At 44.8% G+C, this 20,226-nt stretch overlaps 1 protein-coding gene across 1 annotated transcript; it reads right to left on the minus strand.

Annotated features, from left to right (window-relative positions):
* Positions 1–14,001: 14,001 nt before the first annotated feature.
* On the minus strand, positions 14,002–15,158 carry LOC113912212 (olfactory receptor 10H2-like). The gene has a single exon (XM_027575122.2). The coding sequence runs from the start codon at positions 15,013–15,015 to the stop codon at positions 14,002–14,004; it is 1,014 nt and encodes a 337-aa protein (XP_027430923.2). The 5' UTR covers positions 15,016–15,158.
* Between the last annotated feature and the right edge of the window lie 5,068 nt (positions 15,159–20,226).

The following is a 20,226-nucleotide window of genomic DNA, read 5'->3' on the forward strand; positions in this document are numbered from 1 at the left end:
CACAATTTAGGGATTGAAGAATTTTTTAAATGGGATAAAGACCCACTGCATCTGTACAATATAGACCATAAAATTTAATAAAGGTCCCTAAGAGGAAAGCAGGAGTCAAACTGAGTAGACTGTGCAGATGGTACCAGTTGATTTGGGCCCAACGAAGGAATAGATATCCCAAGGGAAGCCAGGGCAAAGGAGCATCCCAGGCATAGAAAACTGCAAGAGCAAATGCATGGAGGTGTGAGGGGCATGGAGAAAGTGAAGTGGCAGACTATTAAGGGGGTTTTGAGATGTCTTCGAACAATCTCACTGGGAACCGGACAGGACACTGGACCAGCAGGAGATGCTGAAGAGGAAACCAGAGAGGCTGCCTGAGTTACTGGTGATGCTGAATGAATGTGAAGGCCCCAAACACCCTATATCCACAAGCTTTAGGCTTTTTCGTCAGAGGAAAGCCCAAAATATGGGGATTTTATAATGGAACTTGGTCCCCTGTATTGGTCAGCTTAGGTTAAGTATGATGAGGTAACCACTGGTGACCTCAAAATCTTAGTGGCCAACAACCACAGAGCTTCATGTCTTCGTCATGCTTATGGTCATGGTGGGTCAGCAGAAGCTCGCTTGAGGGGATCTTCTTCATTGCAGGACCAAATCTGAAGGATCTGCCCTCTCTGGGAACAGCTGGTCTTGTGGCAAGAGCAAAATAAAGATGTCAGAACCACATAAGGCTCTTAAGATTCCTGCTTACTAGTGGCACATGTCAATTTCCATCACAATTCATTGGCCCAAGCAAGATTTGTGGCTAAGCCTGGCTTTCATAAGAGTTAAGAATTATAATCCTCCTGCAGGGATGGGTCCATGACTGCTTTGGGGGCATTTCCTCCACTCAGCAGAAATCAGGAAAGGAAATAAAGGGTGAGCAAACCCAATGCCAAGAAAGGGACACTAAGCTCTGGAGAAAGGTCCTTTATTGTTGCCCCTGTGAACTCAGAACCCAGAAAAGGCAAGGATGGAGCCTGAGGCTGTAGAGCAAGGGTTCTGATTCATCCCAGAGAGTGGAGTATAAGGGCTTGGGTCAGCAGTTCGGCCACCTCTCACAAATGCAAGCAAATCTCCTTAATTCACAAGAACAGTCACTCTAGGGTCTATAGCTGTGCATCATCATGCAGGCTGGGGCAGTTACATTATCATGTAGCTCCTCGAAGTCCCATTTGCTGTAAAGAGATGCCCACAAAATCCCTGAGTAGATGGGCCAGTGCCTGCGCCCCCCAGCCCTGCTCTCTATGAGTGAAGGTCTGCCCCTGTGGGTCTTGAGGCCTCCAATGGGAGTCATTTTTGAGCCCATTTTATAGTAGTCCCATCTGGTCAACCCTTTCCCAAATCCCCCCCCCCCAGTGGAGAGACTGAGCTCAAATGGGAGTGGCAAGAAGCAAAAGTCTTCAGAGAAGCCGAGGATCTCTAAGTTCAGGGACCACTATCTCTGATTGTCTCAACCCACTGATCCTCTCCCCTTCTCTGAGGTCCATTCATCCTGAAGCCAGATTTTACCCTGTCCAAATTCTAGCTCTGCCACCTGCTATCGACTTAAGAGTCTTAATGTCTGAGCATCTGTTTTCCTCTTTTGCAAAATGGGAGCACATTCTGAGGATGTCAGTACCAGTGCATGTAAGGTATACAATATATGTTCAGGCAGCTGATGAGTTTACCAAGATGAATTCTGCCCTAAGCCTGGACCATTCCAGGGCAGTTTGCCAGACAGGGAAAGGTGATGGTAGCAGATGGAAACATCAAAAGAAAAACAAAAATTGTGAGGAGGCCGGTTACTGCCAGGAAGGCATAGTGGGTTCAATGTTGTCCCCACCAAAAAGATATGCCCATATCCTAACCCCAGGTATCTGTGAATGTGACCTTATTTGGGAAAAGGGTCTTTGCAAATGAAATTTAGTGAAGGATATTGAGATGAGATCATTCTGGATTAACCGAGTGAGCCCTGAACCCAATGACAAGTGTCCTTATAAGGGACAAAAGAGAGAAGGCACAGAGAAGAGTAGGGTGTGTGACCACAGAGGCAGGGATTGGAGGGACGGACCCACGAGCCAAGGAATACCTACAGCCACCAGAAGCTAGAAGAGACAGGAAAAGATCCTCCTCTACAGCCTTTGGAGGGAGTGTAGCTCTGCTGACATGTTGGTTTGGGACTTCTGGCCTCCAGAACTGTGGAAGAATAAGTTTCTGTTGTGTTAAACCACACAGTTTGTGGCTCTTTGTTACAGAGGCCACAAGAAACTCATACAGTTGGCAAGTGCTACATTATTATACTCCTGAATAGGCCCAACCTGCATATTAGTACTTTCAGGGCTCTGAGAAGTCCTGCAACAAAGAACCAGTTTGGCATTGAATCCATTGTTTCTCAAGCACTTAAATGGGAATACCCTCCCCAAGTAACAAAACAACAATAGCTGTTGTGGTAGAAAGTGTGGCATGTTGTTTGGGAGTTGCTGCAGGTAAATAGTGAGTGGTCATAAACTCACTCTTCAAAAGCCTTGCCAGTCTCTTGGGGGTGGGGGGACTGTCGTAGGTGGTTCTGGGCAACTGCATCACAGACAGGGAGACTCACATGTAAGTGGGGGTTGAGCCATCCATCCACCTGTGGTTGTCTTTCTGGCCCTCTTTGAAGAGGCTTATCAAGATGTCACCTGCCCAGTTGATGTCGGGAAGTCCTAGAAGGGAGAAGGTATACTGCGAGGTAAAATTCCAAAATATCTATGCCTTCACCATGGGAGCAACCAATTATATAAACCAATTAATAACCAAAAAGAGAAACATACTGATAATAATACATTAATAGTAGGAGATTTCAACACTCCACTCAAAACAATAGATAGATCGCTTAAGCAGAAGATCAACAAAGAAACAAGAGCTTTGAGGGACATATTGGGCCAAATGGACTTCTTAGACATATATAGAACATTCCATCCTAAAACAACAGAATACTCATTCTTCTCAAGTGCACACAGAACTTTCTCCTGAATGGATCCCATACTGGGTCACAAATCAGATCTCAACCGATACCAAAAGACTGAAATTATTCCCTGCATATTTTCAGAACACAATGGTTTGAAACTGGAACTCAACCACCAGGAAAAATTTGGAAGGAACGCAGACATTTGGAGGTTAAAAAGTATCCTGCTAAAGAATGAATGGGTCAACCAGGAAATTAAAGAACTTAAACAATTCATTGAAACTAATGAGAATGAAAACACATTGGTCCAAAATCTATGGGATACTGCAAAGGCAGTCCTTCAGGGAAGTACAAAGCCATCCAAGCCTCTCTCTAAAAATTAGAAACATCCCTAATGCACAAACTAACTGTACACCTAAAGGACCTGGAGAAAGAACAGCAAATAGAGCCTAAACCAAGCAGGAGAAGAGAAATAATAAAGATTAGAGCAGAGATCAATGAAATAGAAACTAGAAGGACAGTAGAAGAGATCAACAAAAGTAGAAGCTGGTTCATTGAAAGAATTAATAAGATCAATAAACCTCTGGCCAGACTTATACAAAAGAAAAGAGAAAGGACCCAAATTAATAAAATCATGAATGAAAGGTACAGAAATCATGACCAATACCAAGGACATTGAGATAATTATCAGAATTTGTTACCAGCAGCAATATGCGAACAAACTTGGCAATGTAGCAGAAATGGATGCATTCCCGGATACTTATAAACTTCCAAGACTGAAACAGGAAGAAATAGACAATCTGAGCAGACCAATAACTGGGAGGAAATTGAGAGAGTAATCAAAAACTTCCCAAAAACAAGAGTCCAGGGCCAGATGGCTTCTACCAAACATTTAAGGAAGAAAGCATGCCTATTCTACTGAAGCTGTTTCAAAAAATAGAAATGGAAGGAAAACTTCAAAACTCAGTTGATGAGGCCAGCATTACCCTGATCCCAAAACCAGACAAAGACCCCATCAAAAAGGAGAATTACAGACCAATATCCCTGATGAACATGGATGCCAAAATACTCACCAAGATCCTAGCCAATAGGATCCAACAGTACATTAAAAAGATTATTCACCATGACCAGGTGGGGTTTATTCCTGGGATACAAACGTGGTTCAACATGGCAAATCAAACAACGTAATAGTGCACATTAACAAAAGAAGAGAGAAGAACCATATGATCCTCCCAACTGATGCAGAAAAAGCATTTGACAAAATACAGCATCCTCTCCAGATTAAAACTCGTCAAAATATAGGGATAGAGGGAACATCCCTCAACATCATAAAAGCCATCTATGAAAAGCCCACAGCGAATATCATTCTCAGTGGGGAAAAACTGAGAGCTTTCCATTTAAGGTCAGCAACATGACAGGGATGGCCACTCTCACCACTTTTTTTCAACATAGTACTAGAAGTTCTAGCCTCAGCAATCAGACAACAAAAAGAAATAAAAGACATTCAAACTGGCAAAGAAGAAGTCAAACTCTCTCTTCACAGATGACATGATACTTTATGTGGAAAATACAAAAGACTCTACCCCCAAATTGCTAGAACTCATACAGCAATTCAGCAATGTGGCAGGATACAAAACCAATACACAGAAATCAGTTGCATTTCTATACAATAACAGTGTGACTGAAGAAAGAGAAATTAAGGAATCGATTCAATTTACAATAGCACCAAAAACCATAAGATACCTAGGAATAAACTTAACCAAAGAGGTAAAGGATCTATACTCTAGACTCTACAGAACACTTATGAAAGAAATTGAAGAAGACACAAAGAGATGGGAAAATATTCCATGTTCATGGATTGGAAGAAAAAAACACTGAGAAAATGTCTATGCTGCCCAGAGCAATCTACACTTTCAATGCAATCCCTATCAAAAGACCATCGACGGAGCAAGATGGCGGAGGAGTAGGAGACCTGGATTTCGTCTGGTCTCAGGAATTCAGCTGAATAGGGATCAAACCATTCTGAACACTTACGAACTCAACAGGAGATCAAAGAGGAGAGTAGCAACAACTATCTGAACAGAGAAGCAACCACTTACTGGAAGGTAGGACGTGCGGAGAAGTGAATCCGAGGCGATATTCGGGAGGATAGACGGCGGGGGAGGGGGCCTTTGTCAGCCGCTTCTGGCAAGTGATAGAGCCGGAGCACAAAATAGGAACTGTTAGAAGTCGGCTCCGCTGTGGGACGTCGCTGCAGTGGCTAAGCAGGGGGTGGAATCCTCCCAGGACAGTGTGGTCTCAGGACCCTTGGGGTCACAGAAAGACCGGGGGAGCCTGAGTGTGCCAGAGCTCCCAGGTATCGGAGCGGGGAAGCCGGCTGCAGAGACGGAGCTGAGGCGCGGGCTCTCAGCTTGGGGTGGCCATAAACTGTGATCCGCGGCCCAGTCGGGCCACTGCTCCTCCAGCAGGGACCCAACAGACGGCAGATCTGGGGAGACTCCCCTTCCTTCCTGGGGAGGAGTGGCGCGGGAACGCACCGCAGGGATCTGCTGGGTTTGGAGACTCCACACGGGGTCGGGTGCCAGAGATAGCAACGCTCGGTCACAGGCCGGGTGAGCACGGAGAGCGCCCGGAGACCGGGGACAAGGGAGTGACTGCTTTTCTCTGTGGGTGCACTGAGGAGCGGGGCCCCGAGTTGTCAGCTCCTCCGGGTGGAGATTGGGAGGCCACCATTTTTGCCCTGGTCCTCCAAAGCTGTATGGAGACCCTGCAGGGAACAAAAGCTCCTGAGAGCAAACCCGAGCTGCTTGCTTAGCACGCACTGACAAGGGCGGGGCAATTCAGCCTGGGCAAAGACATTTGGAAACCACAGCAACAGGCCCCTCCCCCAGAAGATCAGCACGAACAGCCAGCAAGCCAAGACCAAGTTTACCCATCAAGGAGAACGGGAGAACTCCAGCGCTAGGGGAATACTGCACAAAGAATTCATGGCTTTTTTTTTTACCATGATTTATTAGTTCATCAAAGTTAATTTTTGTTAACTGTTTTTTTTTCCCTTTTTCAACCAACATCTTATCAATCCCTTTAAAAAAAAACATTTTTTATTTTTCATTTTTAGAGTCATATTTTATCCCTTCATAGTAGTTACCCTGATTTTTGGCATATATATATAAGTTGTTCTCTCTTTAAAATTTTGAGATACAGTTTCTTCTAACAGACCAAAATATACCCTAAATCTCTAGTGTATGGCTCTGTTCTAGTCTCCTGCCTGATCACATTCTCTCCCTTTTTTCTTTTTTTTTTTCTTAAATCTTCTTTCTTTTCTCAAACAACTTCTTATCTTATCAAGTCCTTTTATAAAATCTTTTATAATTTTCATCTTTACAGTCATCTTCCATCCCTTCATTGTATCAACCCTTATTTTGTACATATATGTCTTTCTTCCTTTAAAATTTTAGGAGGCACTTTTTTCTAACAGACCAAAATACGCCCAAAATCTAGTGTGTGGCACTGATCTATGCACTAGCCTGATCATATTTGATCACCTTCTGGTTTTTTTGTATTGTTCTGTTTTTGTTTTTATCTTTTTTTTCTTTTTTTTCCTCTTTCTTTTTTCTTTCTTTCCCTTTCTTTTCCCCTGGTTTCAGGTCTTTTCTGATTTGTATACAGTATATTTGCTGGGGACGTTGTAAACCTGTTAGCATTCTGTTCTCTCTTTCATCTAGTCTCCTCTGGACAAAATGACAAGACGAAAAAATCACCTCAGCAAAAAGAACAAGAGGTAGTATCATCAGCCAGGGACCGACTCAATACGGACATTAGTATGATGTCGGACCTAGAGTTCAGAATCATGACTTTAAAGATACTAGCTGGGCTTGAAAAAAGGGTGGAAGTTATTAGAGAAACTGTTTCTGGAGAAATAAAAGAACTAAAATCTAACCAAGTCGAAATCAAAAAGGCTATTGATGAGGTGCAATCAAAAATGGGGGCACTAACTGCTAGGATAAATGAGGCAGAAGAGAGAATCAGTGATATAGAAGACCAAATGATGGAAAATAAAGAGGCTGAGAAAAAGAGGGAGAAACAACTACAGGATCACGAGGGCAGAATTCGAGAGATAAGTGATACGATACGATGAAACAACATTAGAATAATTGGGATCCCAGAAGAAGAAGAGAGAGAGAGGGGGGCAGAAGGTATATTGGAGCAAATAATAGCAGAGAAGTTCCCTAATGTGAGGAAGGAAACAGGCATCAAAATCCAGGAGGCACAGAGAACCCCTCCCAAAATCAATAATAATAGGTCAACACCCCGACATCTAATAGTAAAACTTATGAGTCTCAGAGACAAAGAGAAAATCCTGAAAGCAGCTCGGGAGAAGAGATATGTAACCTACAATGGTAAAAATATTAGATTGGCAACAGACCTATCCACAGAGACCTGGCACGCCAGAAAGGACTGGCAAGATATCTTCAGAGCACTAAACGAGAAAAAAATGCAGCCAAGAATACTATATCCAGCTAGGCTGTCATTGAAAATAGAAGGAGAGATAAAAAGCTTCCAGAACAAACAAAAACTAAAGGAATTTGCAAACACGAAACCAGCCCTCCAAGAAATATTGAAAGGGGTCCTCTAAGCAAAGAGAGAGCCTAAAAGCAGCAAAGATCAGAAAGGAACACAGACAACATACAGTAACAGTCACCTTACAGGCAATCCAATGGCACTAAATTCATACCTTTCAATAGTTACCCTGAATGTAAATGGGCTCAATGCCCCAATCAAAAGACACAGGCTATCAGATTGGATTAAAAAACAAGACCCATCCATATGCTGTCTGCAAGAGACTCATTTTAGACCCAAAGACACCCCCAGATTGAAAGTGAGGGGGTGGAAAACCATTTACCATGCTAATGGACACCAAAAGAAAGCTCGGGTGGCAATCCTTATATCAGACAAACTAGATTTTAAAACAAAGACTGTAATAAGAGATGAGGAAGGACACTATATCCTACTTAAAGGGTCTATCCAACAAGAAGATCTAACAATTGTAAATATCTATGCCCCGAACATGGGAGCAGCCAATTATAGAAGGCAATTAATAACAAAAGCAAAAAAACACATTGACAACAATACAGTAATAGTGGGGGACTTTAACACCCCCCCCGACTGAAATGGACAGATCATCTAAGCAAAAGATCAACAAGGAAATAAAGACTTTAAATGATACACTGGACCAAATGGACTTCACAGACTTATTCAGAACATTCCATCCCAAAGCAACGGAATACACATTCTTCTCTAGTGCCCATGGAACATTCTCCAGAATTGATCACATCCTAGGTCACAAATCAGGTCTCAACCGGTACCAAAAGATTGGGATCATTCCCTGCATATTTTCAGACCACAATGCTTTGAAACTAGAACTCAATCACAAGAGGAAAGTCGGAAAGAACTCAAATACATGGAGGCTAAAGAGCATCCTACTAAAGAATGAATGGGTCAACCAGGAAATTAAAGAAGAATTTAAAAAATTCATGGAAACCAATGAAAATGAAAACACAACTGTCCAAAATCTTTGGGATACAGCAAAGGCAGTCCTAAGAGGAAAGTATATAGCAATACAAGCCTTTCTCAAGAAACAAGAAAGGTCTCAAATACACAACCTAACCCTACACCTAAAGGAGCTGGAGAAAGAACAGCAAATGAACCCTAAACCCAGCAGGAGAAGAGAAATAATAAAGATCAGAGCAGAAATCAATGAAATAGAAACCAAAAGAACAGTAGAACAGATCAACGAAACTAGGAGCTGGTTCTTTGAAAGAATTAACAAGATTGATAAACCCCTGGCCAGACTGATCAAAAAGAAAAGAGAAATGACGCAAATCAACAAATTCATGAATGAAAGAGGAGAGATCACAACCAACACCAAAGAAATACAAACAGTTATAAGAACATATTATGAGCAACTCTATGCCAGCAAATTAGATAATCTGGAAGAAATGGCTGCATTCCTAGAGATGTATCAACTACCAAAACTGAACCAGGAAGAAATAGAAAACCTGAACAGACCTATAACCACTAAGGAAATTGAAGCAGTCATCCAAAATCTCCCAAGAAACAAAAGCCCAGGACCAGATGGCTTCCCAGGGGAATTCTATCAGACATTTAAAGAAGAATTAATACCTATTCTCCTGAAACTGTTCCAAAAAATAGAAATGGAAGGAAAACTTCCAAATGCATTTTATGAGGCCACCATTACCTTGATCCCAAAACCAGACAAAGACCCCATCAAAAAGAATTACAGACCAATATCCTTGATGAACATGGATGCAAAAATTCTCACCAAAATACTAGCCGATAGGATCCAACAGTACATTAAAAGGATTATTCACCACGACCAAGTGGGATTTATCCCTGGGCTGCAGGGCTGGTTCAACATCTGCAAATCAATCAACGTGATACAATACATTAACAAAAGGAAGAACAAGAATCATATGATCCTCTCAATAGATGCAGAAAAAGCATTTGACAAAGTACAGGATCCTTTCTTGATCAAAACTCTTCAGAGTATAGGGATAGAGGGTACGTACCTCAATATCATAAAGCCATCTACAGAAAGCCTACAGCGAATATCATTCTCAACGGGGAAAAGCTGAGAGCTTTTCCCCTAAGGTCAGGAACGTGGCAGGGATGTCCACTCTCACCACTGCTATTCAACATAGTATTGGAAGTCCTAGCCACAGTAATCAGACAACAAAAAGAAATCAAAGGCATCCAAATCGGCAAAGAGGAAGTCAAACTCTCACTCTTTGCAGATGATATGATACTTTATGTGGAAAACCCAAAAGACTCCACCCCAAAACTGCTAGAACTCATACAGGAATTCAGTCAAGTAGCAGGCTATAAAATCAATGCACAGAAATCAGTGGCATTCCTATACACCAACAACAAGACAGAAGAGAGACAAATCAAGGAGTCGATCCCATTCACAATGGCACCCAAAACCATAAGATACCTAGGAATAAATTTAACCAAAGAGGCAAAGGATCTGTACTCAGAAAATTATAAAATATTCAGGAAAGAAATTGAAGAAGACACAAAGAAATGGAAAAACGTTCCATGCTCATGGATTGGGAGAACCAACATTGTGAAGATGTCAATGTTCCCTAGAGCAATCTACATATTCAATGCAATCCCCATCAAAATACCATCCACTTTTTTCAAAGAAATGGAACAAATAATCCTAAAATTTGTATGGAACCAGAAGAGACCCCGAATAGCCAGAGGAATATTGAAAAAGAAAAGCAAAGCTGGTGGCATCACAATTCCGGACTTCCAGCTCTATTACAAAGCTGTCATCATCAAGACAGTATGGTGCTGGGCACAAAAACAGACACATAGATCAATGGAACAGAATTGAGAGCCCAGAAATGGACCCTCAACTCTACGGTCAACTTATCTTTGACTAAGCAGGAAAGAATGTCCAATGGAAAAAAGACAGTCTCTTCAACAAATGGTGTTGGGAAAATTGGACAGCCACATGCAGAAGAATGAAACTGGACCATTTCCTTACACCACACTCAAAAATAGACTCCAAATGGTTGAAAGACCTAAACGTGAGACAGGAGTCCATCAAAATCCTAAAGGAGAACACAGGAAGCAACCTCTTCGACCTCAGCCGCAGCAACATCTTCCTAGAAACATCACCAAAGGCACGGGAAGCCAGGGCAAAAATGAACTATTGGGATTTCATCAAGATAAAAAGCTTTTGCACAGCAAAAGAAACAGTCCACAAAACCAAAAGACAACCGACAGAATGGGAGAAAATATTTGCAAATGATATATCAGATAAAGGGCTAGTATCCAACATCTATAAAGAACTTATCAAACTCAACACCCAAAGAACAAATAATCCAATCAAGAAATGGGCAGAAGAGATGAACAGGCATTTTTCCATAGAAGACATCCAAATGGCCAACAGGCACATGAAAAAGTGCTCAACATCGCTCGGCATCAGGGAAATCCAAATCAAAACCTCAATGAGATACCACCTCACACCAGTCAGAATGGCTAAAATTCACAAGTCAGGAAACGACAGATGTTGGTGAGGATGCGGAGAAAGGGGAACCCTCCTACAGTGTTGGTGGGAATGCAAGCCAGTGCAGCCGCTCTGAAAAGCAGTATGGAGGTTCCTCAAAAAGTTGAAAATAGAGCTACCCTAGACCCAGTAATTGCACTACTGGGTATTTACCCCAAAGATACAAACATAGTGATCTGAAGGGGCAACTGCACCCTAGTGTTTATAGCAGCAGTGTCCACAACAGCCAAACTATGGAAAGAGCCCAGGTGTCCACTGACACATGAATGGATAAAAAAGATGTGGTATATATAGGCAATGGAATATTGTGCAGCCATCAAAAGAAATGAAATCTTGCCATTTGCAATGACATGGATCGAACTAGAGGGTATTAAGCTGAGTAAAGTAAGTCAATCAGAGAAAGACAATTATCATATGATCTCACTGATATGAGGAATTTGAGAAACAAGACAGAGGATCATAGGGGAAGAGAGGAAAAAATGAAACCAGACGAAACCAGAGAGGGAGACAAACTATAAGAGACTCTTTTTTTAAATTTTATTTTATTATGTTATGTTAGTCACCATACAATACATCAAGATGAAAAGCTTCTGCAGAGCAAAGGAAACAGTCAACCAAACGAAGAGGCAACCTACAGAATGGGAGAAGATATTTGCAAAAGACACTACAGATAAAGGGCTGGTATCCAAAATCTATAAAGAGACTCTTAATCTCAGGAAACAAACTGAGGGTTGCTGCCGTGGAGGGGGTGGGACGGATGCGGTGTCTGGGTGATGGACATTGGGGAGGTTAGGTGTTATGGTGAGCACTGTGGATTGTGTAAGACTGAGGAATTACAGACCTGTACCACTGAAACAAATAATAAATTTTATGTTAATTTAAAAAAAATCTAAGATTCAGCCCCTACTTCATGCTATGTACAAAAATTAATTCAAAATGGATCAAAGGCCTAAATGTAAAAGCTAAAACTATAATGTTCTTAGAGGACAACATGGCTGTACATCTCCATGACCTTGGATTAAGCAATCATTTCTTAGACATGACACCAAAACCATAAGCAATAAAGGAAACCAATATATAAATTGGATGTCATCAGAATTAAAATCTTCTGTACTGCAAAGAATATCAACAAGAGAGTGAAAAGACAACTCATACAATGTGAGACAATACTTGAAACTCACCTATCTGATAAAGACCTTATAACTAGAAACTATGAAGAATTATTACAACTCAACAAAAAGACAAACAAGCCAATTTAAAAAATAGGTGAAATGTCTCAACAGCATTTCTCCAAGAACACATAGAAATGGCTGACAAGCATGTGATGAGATGCACAATATCATTACGTATCATGAAATGAAAATCAAAACCACCACGAGATACCACTTCTTACCACTCAGATAGCTATAACTAACAAGACAGGTAATAACAAATGTTGGCAAAGATGTGGAGAAATTTGAACCCTACTACATTGCTGGTGGGAATATAGAGGGGTACAGCCACTTTGGAAAACAGTCTGGAACTTTCTTTAAAAATTAAACAGAGTTACCATTGGATCAAAAAAATCCACTCCATAGTATACATGCAGCAGTGTGAAACCATATATTCAAGAAAAAAGGGTACACAAACATTCCTGGTGGCATGACTCAAAATAGCAAAAAGTAGAAATACTGAGAAGTTCAGCAAGCAATAAACGGACGGATGAAATACAGTTATGTCCCATTATCAACAATGGCCAAACTATGGAGAGAGCCCCAGTGTCCACTGATTGAGGAATGCATAAGGTATAGATATATACAACAGAATATTATTCAGCAATCAAAAAAATGAAATCTTGTCATTTGAAAGATGGAGCTAAGGCTAAGGGAAATAAGTCACTCAGAAAAAGACAAATACCATATGATTTCACTCGTATATGGAATTTAAGAAAAAAACACATGAAGGTATGGGAAGGGGGAAATGGGAGAGAGGGGAAAAAACCATAAGAGACTCTTAATGATGGAGAAAAAACTGAGGGTTGATGGAGGGAGGTGGGTGAGGGATGGGCTAGGAGGGTGATGAATATTAAGGAGGGCACTTGTGATGAGCACTGGGTGTTGTATGTAAGTGATGAACCACTGAATTCTACTCCAGAAACCAATATTGCACTGTATGTTAACTAACTAAAATTTAAATTAAAAAAAAGAAAGAAAGAAATACAGTATGTGCACAGAATGGAATAGTATTTGGCAATAAAAAGGAATGAAGGTCTCATACATCCACAATATAAAGGAACCTTGAACACATTGTGCTAAGCGAGAGGACTCAGTCAAAATGACCACCTAGTGTAATTCCATTTATATGAAATGTTCAGAACAGGAAAGTGGAATGAGTAAGTCACGGGGATGAAAGGTACAGCATAGGGAATGTAGTCAATGGTATTGTAATAGCATTGTGTGGCGTCAAGTCACTATGCTATGCTGTACAATTGAAACTAATATAACATCGTGTGGCAACTATACTTCAATTTTTAAAAAAATTAAACAATATTTTCTGGAAAAAAAGTGGTTTCCTATAGCTGGGGGTTATGGGAGTTGGAGAAGAAATGGGGACTGAATGGGTAGGGGTTTCCTTTTCGGGTGACAAAAATGTTTCAAATTGATGGTGGTGATGATCACATAACTCTGAATATACTATAGACCAATTGAACTGTGTACTTTAAATGGGTGAATTATATGGCATGTGGATTATATCTCAAGAAAGCTGTTTGATTACAAATAAAACTAATAGCCAAGACACAAACCAAGGGAGGAAGAAGAAGAAAAGTTCACATTTATTGAGCACCTGCTATGTCATAGAGGTTGTCACACGTCTTTTTACCAATCCTACTAGGTAGACATTGTAATCCTACAGGTGAGGGTATGGTCATCCTTCTACCTTCTTCTAAAACCACCTTCACACTGGCCACTTAGATGCTGGAGGGATAGAGTTTGCTGAGGAAGGTCTTCTTCATGGCAGTCTTCAGCTCCTTGTTCCTGAGACTGAAGATGATGGGACTGAGGAAGGGTGTGAGGACCGTGTACGTGATGGCCATCAGGGTGTTGCTTTTGTGGGAGTGCAGACCCTTGGGCTTAAGGTAGATGATAGAAGCAAAGCCATAGTGCACAATGACCACAATAAGGTGGGACACACAGGTGGAGAAGGCTTTGTGCCGGCCCTCAGCAGACGGGATCTTCAAGATGGCAGCCACAATTAAGGTGTAGGAGAGGAGGATGAGCAGAAAGCAACCCAACAAGTTGGTGATGCACACCAGGCCCACACCCAGGGCTACTACTGGTACATCATTTCCACAGGCCAGCTTCAAGAGAGGAGGCACATGACATCCAAAATGCTGGATCTCATTGGGTCCACAGAAGGTGAGGTGAAAAATGGCTGTGGCCACCACCAGCCCTATGACAGAGCCACCAGACCAAGAACAGGCCACCAGGCAGGCACAGCCACGGGGGCTCATGAGTACGTTGTAGCGCAAGGGGTGGCAGATGGCCACATAGCGGTCGTAGCCCATGACGGTGAGCAGGAAGGAGTGGGTGAAGCCGAACGTGAAGGAGAAGAACATCTGGCTGACACAGGCTGCAAAGGCGATGGTGCGGTGTGTGGAGAGCAGGTCGGCCAGCAGGCGCGGGGTGATGGACAAGGTGTAAAGGATCTCGGAGATAGACAGGGCACACAGGAAGAGGTACATGGGCATGTGCAGGCCACGTTCGCTCCAGACAGTGGCCATGATGAGCAGGTTCCCCAGCAGGGTGAACAGGTACATGAGCAGGAACAGCAGGAAGAAGACGGGCAGGAGACGTGGTGGGAAGGTGGAGAAGCCCACGAGGATGAATTCAGACACGGAGCTGTGGTTTAGGTCCAGCGTGGTGGCCATCACTGGGTGGGGAGAGAGGGAAGGCGGCCTGGTGGGCACAAGTTCTGGGTCCATGCTGAGCCTGGCTCAGGAGGACTTCCCCAGGGGTGAGGGGCCCTCACCCTCCACACCATGGCCAGTCCCTCCATGACCTGCTGCTCATGATGACTGTCAGCACTCCTGGGAGCTGCTTGGGGTTCACAGAAGATCGTGAGCCTCAGTTGTGTAATGCAGGCCCTGGCGCATAGTAAGAACGCTGTAAAAAATAATACTGATAATAATAATTACAACTACTGTTATTACTGTCATTGGCTCCATGCACAACCACCCGGCTTTCCTGCCTTTGAGCATGCTGGCCACTCCATGCTTCTCTCCATCTCTGTGATTCCAAATCCTTCCTGAATTTTAAGTGCAAGCGACACCCTGATTGCTATCTTCAGCTGGAGGTCACCGCTCCTGTGTGGCATGGAGAGGATGTAGGCTCTGGTTAATTCTCAGCATTATCCCTTACAGGCTCACTGGGAACATGGAATAATCATCTTCGTTCCACAGGGCTGTAGTGGCACTTAGGTGAGGTGATGCACGTTCAGCTCTTAGCTACTATTGTTGTTGTGTGGTCTAACTTGTGTGAGTCCCCCACAAGGGTGTGGCACTGACCAGCATTACCAGAGTCACATTCTCTGGCCCCTGCTAGGCACTCTATCTCTGGTCACTCACCGATGCTCTTCTCTGAATCTCCTTCCCTCTCCTCAAGCCCTACCCACTCTCCTGTCCCCAACCTCCTGCTTTGTGGAGCAACCAAGGCTCGCAGCTGTGGGTTCTCTCATATCCTTCCCCGAGTGGCAACTGACTCACATCTACCCCAGCTCCCGGTGAGGACAGCTCTCCTTCCAAGCAACTGCTCCATCCAGTGTTACCGCTCTGTCTTTCTGTCTATCTTTCTTCCTCTCTCTGCCATCGACAGCCTTGATGCAAAAATGCAACATCTCTTTAAAAATGCAGGATGGACCAACAGATGAATGGATAAACAGAAAGTGGTATCCATATGATGGAATATCTTTTAGGCATACAAAAGCATGAAGTACTGAACATGCTACAACATGGATGAACCTCGAAGGCAATATGCTGAGTAAAAGAAGCCAGCCACAAAGACCACACATTGTATGATTTCATTTATTTGAAATATCCAGAATAGGTAAACTCATCAAGACAGAAAGCCTATTAGTTGCCAGGAAACGGGAGTAGAGTGCAATGGGGAGTGACTGTTAAATGGGTTGCAGATTTCCTTCTGGGGTAGTGAAATCTCTTGGAACTAAATACAGGTGTTGGTGGCACAATATTGCGGATGGTTGAATGGCACCGAGTTGTGCCATTTAAATGGCAAGGAGGTAGAGAAATTAGAACTCTGAGCATTGTTGGTGGGATTGCACAGTCGTACAACGGCTGCGGAAAACAGTATGAATGGTCCTCAAAAAGTTAGAAGTAGAACTACCTATGCCTCAGCCATCCCACTTCTGGATATATATGCAAAAGTGGCAAAAGCAGGGTCTGGAAGAGATATTTGCACACTCCTGGTCCTGGAAGCACTATTCACAAAGGCCTTGAGATAGAAAAAAAACCCAGTGTCCATTGGTGGATGGATGGATAAACAAGATGTGATATATCCATACAAGGGAAGAGCATTCAGCCTTGAGAGGAAGGAAATCCTGTCACATGCCACAACGCGAATGAACCTTGAGAACATTATGCTACGGGGAATCAGCTAGTCGCCCAAAAAGGAGAAATCCTGTACGATCCCACTTATGTGAGGTATCTAGAGCAGTCAAATTCATAGAAACAAAGTAGAATGGAGGTTGCCAAGGACTACAGGGAGTGGGAAACTGCAAGTTTTGTTTAATGGGTATAGAGTCTCTGTTTTGCAAGATGAAAAGAGTTCTGCAGATCTATTACGCAACAATGTGAATATCCTTACCACCACCGGAACTACATACTTAAAAATGGTTAAGATAATAAATTTTATGTCATGTGTTTTTTACACATCAAAGTACGAACACATGCAGCGTCGTAAATGAACCTTGAAAACATTATGCTATGTGAAAAAAGAGCCAGGCATGAAAGGTTGTCTGAACAAAAGTTTGTCTGATTCCGGTAATATGAAATACCTAAAATATGCAAATTCGTAGACACAACAAGCATATTAGGGGTTGGGGGGAAGCTGGAGCCTGGGCAGGGGGCAAGGGGGAAGTGACTACTAATGAAGGCAGTGTTTCCTTTTGGGGTGATGAGAATATTTGGCAACTAGAAAGGGGTGATGGTTGCACAACATTGTGAATGTGCTAAACACCAATGATGTGTAACTTCAAAATGCTTAATTTTATATCATGTGAAATTGCCCCATTTTTTTAGAAAGCAGAACATACCCTCCTCGGTCCTCCTCTACCTCTGTGCTGTCTCCCCCTTGGTTCACAGCCCAGCCTGTCCCCAGAAAGGGAGAGAGTGAGTGCCTAGGGCCAGAGGGGAGATCAGGGAGGAAGAACCCACCACCTGCCCTTAAGCTTTCCTGTGCCTTCCAGGGCAGCCACTGAGCCTCCGCCCAGGTGTGTGTGAGAGCAGAAGAGGAGGCACCTCAGAACAGCTCTCCTCAGGGGTGGGCGGCCTCCCGTTCTTACAGACTGGCATCTGGGTGCCCCCTGTGTCTCACAAACACCTACATGTGGGTGTGCCCCCACACCTCCACATACCTGCATTCCACTTCCCACCCCCCCCCCAACACACACACAGACACACACGCACAGCTGCCTTAAGCTCTACACCGATAGGCACACAGCAGGCCCACATGCACCTGCAGCTCAGGATCAGACCCGCTCACTCACACGGAGGCGGAGACCCCACCGCGGGGATGGACCCAGCACACAACTCCAGAGTCGCGGCCCCAGGCACCCCTGCAGGTGCACACAGACGTACACTCTCAGAGCACGACACAGCAGAAGCGGGAAGATGGTGACTACCGCCGGTGTCCCTGACAGACACCCTTCACGCTAAGATCTGCAGCGATAACCAGGAAGCACACAGGACCTGGATGCAGGATTCCTGAATTTGAGGCATCCGCCCACGAACTGTTTCCTTCAAACTTCGTTCAGCGGGGTTCTGGGTCCCAAGAGCCACCCCCACATTCTTATTACCCACAGTCTTTCCCCGCAACCCGCGCTTGCATCACCTCCTCCCGAAAAGCACCCAAGGGCGCACACTCGCCTCCGTTGGTGGCGGCGGCGGGGAACTGTCTGGGGGCGTCGCAGAGGAAGCCCTGGGTCCCCTCACTCACGCTCGACACCGGGAGCTCAGAAGCGGGGTGGGCAGGGCGGGAGGCTGCGCCTGCACTTTATCTAGCTGTACTCCAGTGGCATTCCACAGGCTTCCCAGGGGAGGTGGGCAGCAGAGGCAGGTTGTGGGCGGGGCCACCCTCAGGGCCCAAGGCAGGTGGGGTGGGGGGCGGGTTGGCGGAGGTTGGGGCGGGCCCTCAGGGAGACTTCCAGAGGCTTCCCTGAGATTAGCCCAGAGCAGTACATGCAGCCTCCAGACCTTTCCTGAGGCCTCCCAGCCCGGCTGTGCAGAGGATGGTTAAGGCAGGAGAAGGCGGTGACAAGACTGCCTCTAACTGGACAGCGGAAGGAATACAAAAGGAGGCTGGAGCCCCTCCCCTACTCTCTGAGCATACTCCTTTGTTCTCATGCATGCTGGACTATGGACACTGCATTCTCAAAGCTCAGGTCCATCCACACGCCACAAACAGGCACCCCTGGGCCATCCCAGAGAGGACAGCACAGGTTTCCCAGAGCTGGGTGGGGAAACCCTGGGTCCCAGCCCCTGGGAGTGGTCCAGAAGAGGGGCTGCTGTCTGGCCTCCGCAGAAGCAGAGGTGCGGGGGAGGGGCCCCTGAGGTGGGATCTCTAAAGCATGGCCCTGCTCTGGGCCCAGGCTGCCCCAAGCTGAGGACTGAGGACGGAGGGAGGGGGCAGTGCCAAGGCGTCACAGCCCCCAGCAGCCAGGCTTGCCTTGCTCTCGGGCCACAGTGCAGCTCAGTGTCTACTCTCCCCACTCCTCGTGTTCTCAGGTCCAGGCCCCCCGCCTGGTGTGAGCACATATGACCTAGAAGACAGCACCCGCCCTTGAATTAGTTTCCTGGGGCTGAGGAGACAAATTGCCACAAACTGGGTGGCTCAAAAAACCAGAAATATGCTCTCTCCCAGGTCTGGAGGCCAGGTGTCAGCAGGGTAGTTCCTTCTGGAGGCTCTGGGGGAGGATCAGCCCTATGCCTCTCTCCCGGCTTCTGGCGGCTGCCAGCACCCATGACGGCATCATTCCCATCTCTACCTGAGTCTTCACATGAACTTCTCCTTGTGTCTGTATGTCTTCTCCTCTCCTTATAAGGGCCTCAGTCATTAGACACCAGCAGTTAGGGGCTCAACACCCAGGATGATTTCATCTTGAGATCCTTATCTAATTACACCTGTAAAGACCCTATTTCTTTTATTTTTAAGATTTATTTAGTTATTTATTTGACAGAGAGAGACACAGCGAGAGCAGAAACACAAGCAGGGGGAGTGGGAGAGGGAGAAGCAGACTTCCGCTGAGCAGGGAGCCCGATGCTGCGGGGCTCGATCCCAGGACCCCGGGATCATGACCTGAGCCGAAGGCAGATGCTTAACGACTGAACCACCCAGGCACCCCAGTAAAGACCCTATTTCAAGCAAGGTCACATTCTGAGGTTCCAAGTGGACATGCATTTCTGAGCAACACTATTTTAACCCACTATACATCCCTCCTGATTCAGTTCTCTGCTTTGGCTCTGACCTCTCCACCTGCTTCCTACATAACATCAGAGGGATCTTGCTAAACAAAGCACATTCCATCCCCCCCCCCCCACCTTGCTTGGAACCAGCCATGGCTCCCTAGTCCCAGATGCTTCCCTGCGGCCAAAACTCTGGTCCTTGTTAGCCTCTCCAGTTTCGCCTCTCAGCTTGCCTCTCACTCTTCCAACACAACACCCCCACTTTGCATCTCTAGGCTGAAATGAGATGGGAGCATGTTCAATTTCTTGAGGGTACCAGACTCTCTCATCCCCAGGTCCCACTGCATCCCTCATGCCCCACTCCCATCTGCTTCAATCAACCGGTCTCAGGTCACATGCCACCCTCCGGGAAGTCTATCCTGCATCCCTGCACCCCAGACTTGGGGTCTCTGACTACTAGCTTGCCCTGTAGTCACCCATCACATGGTGCTGTCATCA

This window comes from Zalophus californianus, chromosome 1 (assembly GCF_009762305.2).
Source record: "Zalophus californianus isolate mZalCal1 chromosome 1, mZalCal1.pri.v2, whole genome shotgun sequence".
Lineage (NCBI taxonomy): Eukaryota > Metazoa > Chordata > Mammalia > Carnivora > Otariidae > Zalophus > Zalophus californianus.